Source organism: Loa loa (assembly GCF_000183805.2).
Source record: "Loa loa unplaced genomic scaffold supercont3.132, whole genome shotgun sequence".
Classification (NCBI taxonomy): Eukaryota; Metazoa; Nematoda; class Chromadorea; order Rhabditida; family Onchocercidae; genus Loa; species Loa loa.
In genome coordinates, this window is record NW_018108312.1 from 40482 (window position 1) to 54447 (window position 13966).

The 13966-nt window shown below is 32.4% G+C and overlaps 4 protein-coding genes across 4 annotated transcripts; 3 read left to right on the forward strand and 1 right to left on the reverse strand.

Moving 5' to 3' along the window:
* Nucleotides 1–2681: 2681 nt before the first annotated feature.
* LOAG_07821 (hypothetical protein) lies at nucleotides 2682–3731 on the reverse strand (the record flags this gene model as incomplete). Its single annotated transcript, XM_003143354.2, has 4 exons — nucleotides 2682–2804; nucleotides 3064–3186; nucleotides 3394–3492; nucleotides 3576–3731. The coding sequence occupies 4 exons, from the start codon at nucleotides 3729–3731 to the stop codon at nucleotides 2682–2684; spliced, it is 501 nt and encodes a 166-aa protein (XP_003143402.2).
* A 2682-nt stretch (nucleotides 3732–6413) lies between these two features.
* Nucleotides 6414–9275, forward strand: LOAG_07822 (hypothetical protein). Its single transcript, XM_003143355.2, has 7 exons — nucleotides 6414–6631; nucleotides 6946–7130; nucleotides 7446–7611; nucleotides 7674–7808; nucleotides 8204–8315; nucleotides 8409–8625; nucleotides 8940–9275. Exons 1-7 carry the CDS (start codon nucleotides 6422–6424, stop codon nucleotides 9175–9177), a joined length of 1263 nt encoding a protein of 420 aa, XP_003143403.1. The 5' UTR covers nucleotides 6414–6421; the 3' UTR covers nucleotides 9178–9275.
* A 439-nt stretch (nucleotides 9276–9714) lies between these two features.
* Nucleotides 9715–10418, forward strand: LOAG_07823 (hypothetical protein; the record flags this gene model as incomplete). Its single annotated transcript, XM_003143356.1, has 2 exons — nucleotides 9715–9756; nucleotides 10260–10418. The coding sequence occupies 2 exons, from the start codon at nucleotides 9715–9717 to the stop codon at nucleotides 10416–10418; spliced, it is 201 nt and encodes a 66-aa protein (XP_003143404.1).
* A 142-nt stretch (nucleotides 10419–10560) lies between these two features.
* Nucleotides 10561–12441, forward strand: LOAG_07824 (hypothetical protein; the record flags this gene model as incomplete). The annotated part of the gene is made up of 5 exons (XM_003143357.1): nucleotides 10561–10797; nucleotides 11262–11414; nucleotides 11648–11716; nucleotides 11872–11994; nucleotides 12325–12441. 5 exons carry the CDS (start codon nucleotides 10561–10563, stop codon nucleotides 12439–12441), a joined length of 699 nt encoding a protein of 232 aa, XP_003143405.1.
* Nucleotides 12442–13966: the final 1525 nt, after the last annotated feature.

Genomic DNA, 13966 nt, shown 5'->3' on the forward strand with positions numbered 1-13966 from the left:
GAAACTTGGAGGAAATTCTCTGTCAATTAAAATTAACCAACACATAATGAATTGTAAAGTGGACCTGAAAGATGGAGAAAGCGAGAACATGGCGAAAATGATTATCTTTGGATGAGATAGCGCTAACCATTGCTAAGAAAAATAATTCTAATAAGCCAAGGAAACAAGTGAGATAACGGAAAATACTTTGTACAATAGTTTCCAATGGGGTTCTGAATAACTGTGCATACCTAATTTCTTTTTCATATTATTCGATTCAGATATATTTAGCTGCAACAATTGAGCAGTGCATCGGAAGATGAAGGTATTCCTGGGAGTTCCAAACAACCAGAAATAAAATTATCTGATGCTTGAATTATTAGCAAAAGATGATTGATTGAAGGAGTAGATGTCACGTTCGCTTATCAATACCCATTGATTATCTGGCGATTAATCCCACTCTACCATTTTTTGTAGTATTTTTATATGAATTTTCATAGTAATGTTTACCACGGATTTTCAAGAGTTCGATTAAGCCTTGCTTCAGCACGTTTATCTGGTAGTTTCCACAATATCTTTTCTTTTGGGTTTTCAGCTATATTTTCCGCACCATCTATGATAAGATTATAATGGTGAATTGAATAATAAAACCAATTCAAACCTATTAGTATAACAGTGCCACTCTGTAATAAAAAAAAAAAAAACTTCTAAATTTCACTTATTTTTGAATTATTTCCTATTTTCAAACACTTTTTTTGTTCGCCTTCTTTCCTCCAATACGATTGGTCATCCAAAAATATGCTGCCTGCAAAAAAAAAAAAAAAAAGAATGATAGGAATGTAGTGATTAAATTGATAGTAGCAAAAGTAATTGTTACATTTGAAGTTACCTGCATTCCATTTATTGCTTCAGGAAATTCAAAAAATAAGTCTATGAAATGAACAGAAGAGTTGATGGAAGTATTTTTACAGTAATGGCAAATATTGATATACAGTTTGAATCATATTTCTCTAGCTTGTCTCTTTTTATCACATTTTCTGTCAGCATAATTATTCCTTCGTCATTTCCGGATCGTGTTAATTTTACAGGTTTTCTCAGCCTGTTTTTTTGTTCGGAATATTGTGTTATCAAGATTACTTATTAATATATAAATTTAATTACCAGGCAAGCACAAACTTAAATTTCTATTAGCATCACAAAAAATTAAACAGACTTGGAGGTGCATTAATCGAGGCAGAGATTGGTGTTGTGTACATTGGCGTTATTGGCGTACTTTCTTCCATTATTCCTGATATCTCTACATCAGTCTCTAGCATTGTATTCTGTAATTGAATCTTGAATAGCTTTAACCAAACACTTCATGATTCCACTTTGATGTTTTTCTCACTTACATATTGTAGATTACTGTTGTTCTTGCTGTCACATAAAAAAACGTCTCCAAGTTCAATTTTCAATGATTATCAGATTTGTAAATCCCTGCACAGGATTTACAGCAAGTAGCTTTATTTATTTGAAAACACAATATAATATTCTTCACTAGGAATTGATATATATTATCTGAGAATATTAGTATCACATAATTAGTACACACATATACCTGAATAGATACATCTGCTGGTCAAAAATGATTTTATGTGGAAGTCCGTATTTATAATTAATGCTCAAATAATTTTTTCTTTTTTAGCCGAACTTGAATAGTAATTTGTAGTTAAATTGAAATTTTAGATTAAAATCTTAAATTAAAAAATGTGACAAACAGGATGCGATAGGGAATTTGGCATTTTTTCCGGCATATCGGTTCCAGTTGTATCCAATGAATCGTTATTTTCCTCATCCTTTTCTTCATTATTTTTATCATCCAATTCTTCCGCTGAAAAATTTATTCGACATTTGTTTAAAATCAAATTATTACCAGTTTATTAGTTTTGCTGGTTAATTATTTTTCCCAGGTGACATGAATCGTACCATTTGAAAGTTATACAAATCATGACAGAAAGTTCTTTCAAATACTAAAAATTAGAATAATCTTGATAAATCTGTCTGAACTGACCGAAATCTCATTTTGATTTGATTTTATTTATCTTAAATGGATTGCTTCAATGTCATTTATCAAAAGAACCCACAGCAGAGAATGGTAGTGAAATTTAAATTACATGAAAATATGTGCTTTAAGTTAAATGTTATATAATTACAAGCCGGTAAAAATTAATTCATATGCAAACACTTTGGTAGCATAAACAGGTTTATAATGAAACTTTGTTCAGGTCCTCTTACGTAATATTCGTAAAAAAAAAAGAAAAGTTACGTATAAATTTTGAAAGAAGAATCGAAATTTACTGGATGGTTCAGGGATGAGTAGGATTCGTTTGTTTGGTGAGAAATATGGAATTGGACTTGTTGAGCAAGCAATACGACTAATCCATTTATGAACATTATCAGGGTGAACTTGATGGTGATATCTTTTTGGCTAAAACATGAACTAATAATCAAGAGATATCATAACCCATTAGAAATGATCAGAACTAAAGTGATTTTGATTAGAAGGAAGGTAAAAGTGGATAAATTTATTTTTGAGATCTCAAGTATATTTAATGGTTAATTAAGCAGTACTTATTCATTACGCTTGGAAAAAATTAATTAAAATGATTTAGTGAAAGGGTAAATGAAAAGGTTATTTAATTTTATTCTTTAGAGAAATAAACTTATGCAAGATCCATCTTTAGATTGATGACATAGCTTAAGTTTATATTACTAAATCGTACTATTGGCGTTGATGTTGTCTGAGGATATTTTTGATCAGCAGATTTTTCACTCTTTCTCTTCTCCTAAAATATTCGTAACTAAATGGAAATTTAAAACTACCAATTAATAAAATTTTTAATTTCCTTATTAGCGATAAATAATTGTCGATATCATTATTGATTAGCTTTTGATTGAGGACCCCGTGGTTTGTAGGTGCTTAACCTTCCCCTTCATACACTATCACAAAACCTTAAAAGGCTTTTTTTTTAGCCTATTGAAGATAGGTAAAAAATTTAACCAGAAAATCTTCACTCATAATAATGCCAGTGATTGAAAATATACCGCCGTTTTGGATTTCCGTTTTTCTTTAGATTTTCTTTCTTTCCATTCATCCAACTGTTTTTCGTTAGAAACGGAAATATCAGTCTCGCGTTGACGAATCTGAGGTTCTTCGTCATCTTCTACCTTAAACATTACTATAAGTCAAAACTACAATCTACGGAAAGAAAAATAATTTTCCTATAATTTAACTGGAAAAATAATTTACTGTAAATCAAAACTATAACTTACTAAGAGTAAGTGGAAAAATAACTTTCCGAAAGAAGTCTTTCGAAAAATTATTCCCAGAAAAACATCTTAAATGCTTTCAACTTTATGTAACATAATGTTTACTTCAACTTCACCGGTTTGTTGAGAATGTTTCTCAGTTGAGAGCTTTTCATCCTTTTTTGTTTTTTGAGACGGTGTTTTTGCTGTGGAAGCAGGCAATAGCTGTAAATCGTGAAAATTAAAGATTGTGATATGTGAACTTGAGAAGTTACTCTAAGATTTCACTATTTGAGGAAATAATTCACCTCAATTTCCTTTGCAATCTTATCAGTTATCGTAGTTGATACTGTTGGTGAGACTGACTGGGGCGGTAAAGGGCTCTTGTGTGGATTGGAATCGAGCGATTTTGGATATTGCCCAGGCTTTGGCGGTTGAACATTTCCTGATGGCATGAAAGACATTTGAGGATTTACTAAACTTGCAAATTGTTGTTTGTAAAATTTCAAAACTACTATTAGCATCTAAATCAAAGGGTAAATAAGAAAGACCGATTAGACAGTTGACATATAAACCTTCCTCAAAAATTTCTTTTGAAATGTTTAGTGTCTGTCATATAGCAGGTGGCGCTTCCTGCTCAAAATATTAGTCTAAGCTATTTTAATGGGCATAACTTATTTTTTTTTTTTTTGTACAAGTCCGGATATTTTACCATATCGGTGTTAGTGTCAATTCATAAGGTATATTAGAAATCTGGACAATCCTGATATTGGTCACTTCTTAGTTATTAGTTCGAGGTCATGTAGTTAGTCAAGCATTGTGGACATGTCTTTATAATTGTTGAGTCATAAAAGTCTATTTAGATCGTTATCTTTGATCCAAGAACCCTTTTGATTCAAGAAATCTGAGGTTCATTGGATATTTTTTTTTTAGATATAATCTGAGATTCATCAGATATTTTAAATATTTATTAATCTGAGGTTCATTAGATATTTTTTCATAAAGGGAAATCTTAGATTGAAAAATAAATTATAATACTTGCGTTGCCTCGCCAACTTTAAGATCTTGAATAAATACCCAGAATATGAGTTCACTTGAGAATTTAGAACAGTCCCTCCTCTCTACCCTTTCTTCTCCCAAATTATAAACGTTTGATAGATTAAAGGAATATGAACAAACTTGGTTCTCGAGAGTGAAATGACAGAGGCTCTTTGGAGCCAATTTTGGTACTCCTTATTGCTGTAAGCATCTGTAGATCAAGTTGTCTTTTTCGAAACATATCAAGTTTGAACTGATTTCTGTCGTCTCGACGATTCTTTAGTTCTTTCTCGATTTGCTCTCTGAACTTTTAAATTACTTATTTTTAGGAAAAAGGGTTAATTTAAAGATGTGAAGAAAAACTGCAAAAATTCCCCTTAGTTGTTGGGAAAACTATACAGCCTAACCTTGATTTCCTTCGGTAATAAGCGCAAAGAAACCAGATTGCTAGTAAACCCAATGTGACCAAAATAATAAAAAATATAAAAAATGTGATAATCATCCATAATAATGAACTCGGCGATACACAACAGCCTTGTCAAATAACGCTTATTATCATTCTCTTTTACTTTTTTTTTCACTTCATTTTTGATCTAGTCCATTTATTAATGAAAATATTGAACTTGTGACAAATGACAAATCAAATTTCAGCTCAAGTAGTGAGGCAAAGCTTTAATTTCCATGTTCCATTTTGCTCCAGGTGTTTAGCCAATAAATCCAATCTGTCTATGAATTTGTATCAAGGCCTATTAAGTACTCCATTTGACAACAGAAATTATCCTCAATCTTTTGATTCCACAGATGTGCTTCTATGATTTCAGAACTTCCCTAGATCATTTTGTGAATGATAGATTCAAAATTATTGCAAAAGATATGAAGAGCATACCTTCAAATAGGCCGATACTTTTAAATTTAATTGTATTTCTGTAAATTAAGAAATATCTTCCCATCATCTTCTTGCGTCTAATTTGACGGTTCAAAGAAAAAATTTAACTAGTATTATGCAAATAATATAGCCGAACAATCCTTCCTAATTAATGAGTGGATATAAGAGGTGTCGTGACTCTCTCGATTTGAGAATAACAGGACTTAGTTCATAGTTCATAGTGTTCTGGATATATTTCGGTTCAATAAAAAGTTCTTGTTTTCATCCGTAATGATGGATACGATATTTAGCAAAATGCCAAGAGAAAAAGGTAAGCGAGTCAGTGGCAACCATTGGTTATGATTCTGTTTTCTAATTTTGAAGGAAAAATGAATTTAAGCAAATGTCAACCGATTAATAAATGTCACCTTTTCATGGTTGATTTGATTATGAACGACTGATTGAATTATATGTAATTTGCTGTGGAATATCGAAACATGTGCCTTCAATGTTCACTTTCCGTTGATACAGTATACACGGAGGCTGGAAATTATTAACTGCTCAAATTTGTTTCATCTCTTTTCAATTCTTCAAATTTCAATTCTCGTTCTTTTGTTGCATATATTTTGTTATTCCCAAAACGGCGGATTTGTCATTTTATTATAGAGCATTAGCATAACTTCCTGCATATTTTTCTGCATCTTAAATTCTCGGGAAGGAAAAAAGGTAATCTTTTTTTTTATTCAAAGTATTAAGTGAAAGAATAGGCACTAGAAGATTGAAATCAAACTTGAGACTCTGCAGTGGATGAATGAAAAGAAGTATTGAATTAGTGATGAGAATGCTTAAATGTCTTGATTTTATTAGACATATTTTTTATTCATTATTCAAAATGTAATTTATGAAATATTATGCTAACCCGAATTTATTCTAGATAACTATGATCGTCACGATTTTCCACACAGCAATTAACCGGCTCAAGTTAACACTGTGATATGAAATGACTACTTTTAGTCCGTATCTTAGCATGTTTAAACCATACTGCAACGTTTAACGTACGTATGCTTAAAACATTGCATGCAAATTAGTGGGATAATCAGTGAAATGGATATCACTTTTATACGGTGACTTTTAGTTGGGCCGCATTTTTGTGCTCTGTTCGTGTTGTTCGAATTTCTCGTTTGTATTAGGTTTGCTGGTAGGGCGGGGTGTTTTTTACGATAAGGACTGATATAGTATGTTTTTTCAGGAATGGTGGAAATGTCTTCAGCAACGATACCAACACCACAGTTAAGTAGTCTATTTGTACACGATCGTTGTTCTTCATCCATCTTTCAACGTTTCTTACTTTATATATATTTTCCATTTGGTATATTACTATTTTGCTTACGTATTATTATTGGTGTACATATTTTTCTTACTGCATGTATTCTACGCAAAACAATGTTATTAAGGTGTACGGTAAGTCGTTATTCCTCATTCATTACTTACAATGCGATGAGTGGGAGTGAATTTGTTCAAAATTGCAAACTGATCGTAATTTATGCTTTTAAGATGCATTCGTGATGTGTCGGAGTGAGTTATAAACTCAAAGTTTCAAATCAGTTGGACTGATTTATGCTAACCTTATCCCTACAGTTCTTAGTCATTCGCTGTTTGTTGCTCTTTTTATGGGTACCGTATGGAATTTTTTTCATTACTAAAGCATACCACTCTTTATCATACTACATTGAACACAAAGTAAATCGCTATGTGTACCATGAACTCATTTACAGGTATTACGGGTAATGTCATGCTTGCTGGGTTTAGTAGTATTCAGCGGTGGACCAGCTGGGAATTGGGATCATAAAACGCATCTTTTAGTCGCCAACCATATTTCAACGCTTGACCATATGGTTATTGACTTAATCGAACCTTGCATATTACCTTCTGTTTGGGATATACCCGGCATTTTACGTTGGTAAGTTCCAGTAACAATATTTTGGTAAGGTATCGTGCCATTAAATGTTTAGTTTATTGATTAATTCGATACTGAGCTTTAATCTGGAAACGTGAAAATATGTCTGGCAGAGCAGTCAAATCATTCAATTTAGTTCATAAGCTCGATAAATTATCGATCTCATGAACGAGCTACTGGTTTCGATATCGAGCTAGTAATTTCGATAGGTATTCAGTTTTTTGTCGGTTTTGACCACGAAAGGCTTTTCAATATTACTTAAAGAAATATGACTTCAAATTAATTTTCGGATAGTTGTTCTTCATAATTTACTTACAGGTGCCTAGGATACAAGGATTTGGGGGCTCGCCAAGGACGTGCGGAGCTTATCCGTCGTTCAAAAATATTCTGCGAAAAGAATGTTTTGCCCCTTCTCACTTTTCCGGAAGGAGCAATGACGAGTGGTTCCATTGGTCTTCTCAAATTTAGTACTTGGCCATTCGAAGTATGTTGTATTCCGTTTCCTCTCTTGAGTATTTCATTTACGATAATAATGTTGGAATTTAGGTAACCGATTCAGTTCAGCCTGTGTTAATATCAGTATATCGGCCATTTTTCGGTAATATCGCAGTATCAGTTTTGGGTGGCGCATGGTGGCAAGATATTTTTTATTTTCTGTTTGTGCCGTTTACTGTAATGAAAGTACGATTTTTTTATTTTTTATGAAAATAAGAAAGTGAAAGTACGATTTTTTTCAGTTTTTCATCTCAGTCCATTTTCAGTCGATGTATTCAAAACAGCAAGTTTTGGAATGCAGTTTTGATACATCTCCGCTAGAACTATTTGACCTTCAGTGTATCGGAGTGTAAGAGATTGCGCGAAAGCATGTTGGACAGAGCTATATGCTCATCTTTTTAAATATGCTTTCAGTTCTAGTTAAAAATCATTCATTTAAATCACCAATATTTAGTCTTTTATGGGTTAGGTATATTTGTATAAAATTTATTTATTTATTTAGTTCTCTATTCCAAACATCTGCATTTTAAACATCCATTGGATAATCCTCTCGTAGAGTTAATTTTCACGTATGATTTTAGGTACGTTGGCTTCATCCTTTGCATCGTAAGAAGAGCTCAGACTCAAATAAACCAAGCGAAACAACTGAAGAGTTCACGAGACGGGTTGCAGACATTATGGCCACCAGATTAGGTGCGGAAGTAACTTTTTTTTCCGAACGTTGCACAACATTAAGAAAAAAAGTGAGTGAGCAACCTCAGATTGTCTTCATTCATTTTACTACAGGTATTGCTGCTACTTCCTTTACTTCTCAAGATGCAGTTGAGGAAGCGAAGCGACATCTTGAAGGAAGGCGACGGTCGTTTCTAAACATAAGATTAAATAGTAACTATCCAAGGAAAAACCGATCCTGGCAGAGTGTAAAAAGTATAACGGAATACCTCGATTCATTGACAATGAAAATCAAGCAAGCTTTTCCAGCGGTTCCACTTGTAGCGATAAGGTAAACAATGTTAATTCAATAAGACAACAGAAATTGCACTTGTAGCCCATTCAGATGTAGAAATTTACCTTTTTTTTTGAATTTGAAACTTGTTTTTCAGATTAAATTCCAGTCTTTCTTAATTTTTTATTCTTTGAAATTCCATGTTTATTGTTTAAATGTACCCATTACATTGAAATACTTCCAGTTGTTAGTGCTGTTGTTCTCTGGCTTTTTCGTTATCTTTTCCTTTCTATAAGCAGACCAAAAAATCATTCTAATTCTTTTTAAACGATCCGGTAATTGGGTTCCATCAAGTGTTAATTTTCTTGCAGAGAAGATCTGGAACAAACACAGGATGGTAATGCAACATGTGAACGTATAACGGCAGGAAAAATAAAATTAAGTTCGTTGGAGAATGATGACTTATTGCCGGGAACTAATCCACAGCAATGGTCAAAAGTGTACAGCCGTCGAAAATGGAATCTTATTGAAACAAATCGTGCTAAATATTTGAAACGAATTAGCGAAAAATTACTTGTCGAACAGTTAAAGCATGAAATTAATTCTTGATTACTAATTTCTTCATATTTTATATTTTTTGTAATTTTTTTCATTTTGTAAGAAATAAGAGGGAATGATTCTGTTTTAATAAAATAAGGAAATATGGGAGTAAGAATACCATAGTATGAACAGATGGATAAATATTTCCTGGAAGAATATATGTTATATATTTTTGGAAAAAAATGTGATTAATATGCAACCTGAATTAAGACACGACCGAAACCTTATAAGGTGTTAGCATTGTTACCTTTCCTGTCATTCTAGTTTTTGTCTCTCCTTTAATCTTTTGCAACATTGGATTTGTTATTTTACGTTTTCAAAAAGTGAATGATATCTCGGAATCATTCCACTTCCTATCCGTACACTTTTATGATAACTCACCTATTTTTTCAATTCATCTATTTTTCATATCCAGAAATCCATGGAATTATAGGGAGCTTAACCAAGTTTAAAGAAGTTCATTTTTATGTTCAAATATTTTGAAATATATAACATAATATACATCGAAGAATTTCGAAAGACGCTTCTCATGTGTTCCGGCAGTTGATGGAAAAGCATTCAGATGAATTCGCTGAAACTTTCGAGGAGGTAACTGTCATTTGAACTTTTCTCTACTTTTACTACATTTAGCTGGTAATCACTAATGCAACGGCTTAGATCATAAGAGAAATACATACATAAACACTCTTATAAATTCTGTTAAATACTGATATCTCCTAAAATGTGTGCAGTGGAAAGGATTAAACCAGTTGCTCAGGAATATACCGTACCAACTTTGTTGTTATAGTTTTAATATGAGAAAAGGTTTGATATGGTGCAGTAAAGAGATATGTGTTGTTTTTTGGATTTTGCTAACGATGTTATGACCATTACAACTTATACTGTAACATGTGCAACATTTGTATCCATTACTTGGATTGTTCATTATTTTGGGGATTTTAAAGAAGTCATGATAGATTGTGAGCTACGCATTTCATTATTTTTGCAGCAAACAACATACCGTCTGAAAATGCTTATTGGTTTCATTGTTGAACAAACAAAAATCAAAACTACCATTGTTTAACCGTTATGTAAATTGAGTATAATTGTAGGGGTTTGAGCAAACAGCAAAACCAAGTTATAGCGGTGCGAAAGTTGTTTGGATCGCCAATTGTGAAGTACGTAGGGCGAGGCATCGGATATTTGCAGTTCGATTCCTTGTCCTTGGTGCTCTCAATGAAGAATGCACTCAGCTCACACTGAAACGTTAATAATGAAATTTCATTTGATGTGAACTTATTGTACTGAGAGGGAGAGCGATGAAAAGTGTGATGCGATTTCTTTAGATCAATTTCAAGAACTTTCAGGATGTGTTGATTATTGGGAGTCAGTTACAGCAAAATTTTCGAGCCAATGCAGAGATTTGTCCAGCTTCTAATGAAGTCTGTAATTCCTGTTATACCGGTTCGAGGTATCGCTGATTCGCTGATCGCATGTTCTTATGTTAATCCTTACAGTAGACGAACAGGACGAGGACATGCAAATGATTTTACACATCGTGATTTGCCTCGATTTATCATAGCGAACAAAAAAAACTTTACAAGAACCATAGCTCGATTGGTTGGTGTCGATAGTGGTTTGGGAAAGGCTGTTAGTTCTTTTTGATTCTGACTATGTTCTGAAGTACATCCTTGAATTTATAAAACATTTCTGTGCAGTCACATGAATTAAGAAAATATGAAGAATGAATTTAGTGGGCTTGTTATCAGTTTCACATACTTTAATGATTTATTTAATTCATTGAACTGAATGACATTGAAAACAGCAGCATCATCTGACCAGACACGACTTTTTTGAAGGTGTCATGCCTTCTATATTTCGCATTTTTTAAAATATATGGGGTGTTGCATAAGGAAATTTCTTCATTTTCACTCATAGCAACCGATATTCAAACAGAAGTAAGTGGCAAAGAAAAAAGTTTGAGGTAAGTTAAATCTTCTCGGAGATATCATTACTGGTTCATTTATTAAACTACTTGCTTTTATAGATCTCTCATAACATTTAAATACGTAATGTCCTCCTTGGCGCTATCATTACTGGTTCATTTCTTGTAGATGTTGATGCTGGATGTTGGAAAAAAACCGAAGCAAAGGAAACTAAACGAGGCAAAAAGGAACCGTTTAGGGAGAATGTTTTTGGAGCACGTTTTTCAGATTTTGTGTGAACATGATCGATTTTGTGACATAGAAGGATTGGAATTGTACAAGGTAAATCTATGTTGGATTATTTAAAAGATTTTTTTTTGTAATAATTTGTTGTGAAAAGAAATAGCAAATACTTGATTAAGCTGAAATACATTTATAATATTTATGATACTTTAATGATTTGGACATGCTTAAAGCAAATAGTGCTACTATATTTATTTGAATTTTTGTACTTTCTCTTGCTTTTAATTCTTCTAGAGAGACATGATAGACAAAGATAATGCAATGAATTTTAGGTTGATGTGGGCCCAACATTTAAAGTAATGGACGTTTACTGGTTAGCAAAAGGTGACAAGTCCGATGAGGTAATTTTTTTCTCCTTTTTGGAAATGGGGAAGGAGAGTAGTCTGCTTTTCCTGACTCTCACCTATCGTCTTCTGAATTCTCTTAATATTGGTTTCCAGAATTTTCTTAATATATTCTACGTCTCTGTCAAGTTGAAGCGTCTGTGTTTTTTCAGATTATAGAAAAAGTGCTAAAGGGATCAGAAGACTTCGTGCGTAAAAGGCTTTCGGAATTGCTAGGCAGTCATAATATTCCACGCTTAACTTTCATTGCTGAACGTAAACATCTTCTGGAGCAGGTGTGAACAAATCAGTGGCTTACGTTTTTTCGGCGTCTTCTGCCTAGGAATTTTTACAAAAAAAAAAAAGAAATGAAAAAATTTCATAAAATTGATATTTGTCTTGGGTAATCGGTTAGTTCCTTCAGAGAGCCGCAGCTGCTTCCAGTGTTATTAAATCTTTAAGAATTTGAATCTTGTAGAAATTTCACTGGAATACACTATCGATATTACTGTTCAATAAAGTAATTCTCATATTTCAGTTTGAAAGCTTAGTAAATTTCTTCGTAAGAAAATAATCAAAAGTAGAATATATATAGATGAATCATTTCCATATCTTATATTTTTCAGGAAATGAATCGTTTATTTGAGAAAGCAGATTACGGTATGCAGTATCGAGCTTTAAGTCACACTGGTGCGGTCCTAGGATCAATGGCTGATGCAGGTTCACCCAATGGTGATGAATAATACGATGTAAAGCAAAAGTTCCATACAGAATGAAAAAATTGAAGATTTTGTTACAAACAAGAAATAAATGTAACTGATATTTCCGGGGCTTAATTTACCCTTAAACACTGTTTAAGGGTAAATTAAGTTTTGGCATGCAGATATTCTTTTGAATATGTTTTAGTGATGATTTATTTTCTGTTAATATTGTTTTGTGAGAGGCAATGTGTTTTAGAAATTCATGTTTTTAAGCTAATTAATTCTGTGTTAATTTACTTCAATGAGAGAAGTGATATTTAGAACCTTAAAGTTGACAATATACTGTTATTCAAGTGTTGTCATCATATTGATCATCCTGATATGAAATTGTTATATGGAATTTGGCAGGAAATTTAGCAGATGAATCAAAATAAGTTCCTCATCATATATGATGAAATGATGGACTTTTTTGGTTGAAAATTCACTACTGCAATTTAATCTCTTAATTCTTACCGCTTTTGTTTGCATCTTCTATTTGTATTTGTTATTCTTTTCTTGTGATATTTTATATTATGTAAATAATTTTGGCTTTATAATTTCCAATAGTCCTTTTGTTGGTTTACGTTTTAGAAAATGAAGTGCACAAGTGTGCTGAAAGAAAATAGATGAGCATCCTGTGATTGACTAAATTTTTTTTTCATGAAAAAATGTCAAAAATTCCGAAATGAGTTTCGAATTCATAAGTATTGAATTACAATCACAGGCAGAAATACTTCTGAAAAAGAAAATGGCAATTTAGAATACTCCGCGGAAGTCTCTGTAACTGTTTGCTGTTCCCAAAAAGCAACGGCAATTAAAGTGAAAAATAGAAGTACCAAACAAAAATAACTGCTGGAAACCAAGAAATGTTGAAATAGAAGGATTCATTCAAGGCAATCTTCAGTTAATCCAAGATTAAAAATTTGAAATAGGAATAGAAAAAAGTAATTCATCGATCTGAAACACATATAGAAAGAATGTAATCATAGGGAAATTTGCATGACCATTTAAAAAACGAATTTGGAACTCATTAGTCCAATCAGTCATTTCGATTACTTCATTTCATTAAAATAACTACAACAAAAGGGAAGCGGAAATTGAATGAGCCACTTATCATCAAACCAATCGCAGTAATTTCATGACTAATCGACACAACAGCAAACTAACTGTAAGAATGTATAATAAACTACTTATTTCGAAATTTACATATCAGATAAGAGTAAATGATGCACAGTTAATGCCAATTTATTCCTACAGTACTTCGTGTTTTCGATGATGGACAAGACCGCCCGATTACTACGATCATACGTGTAATTTTGATAGAATGAAAAATAAATCGAATCTGTCTGCTGATGAGCTTGCATGTAAACGAAGAAGAACAGTTTGAGTAATTGTATTTACAAACATAAAGAACGGGATGAGATGCGGAAAAGTAGAGGCGGGAAAGATTGGTTAAGATATTGCTTGTAGCTTGTATGTCATCTCATCATGTTGAGAGATCGTAATAGAAACTATTAGGTTTAATTTG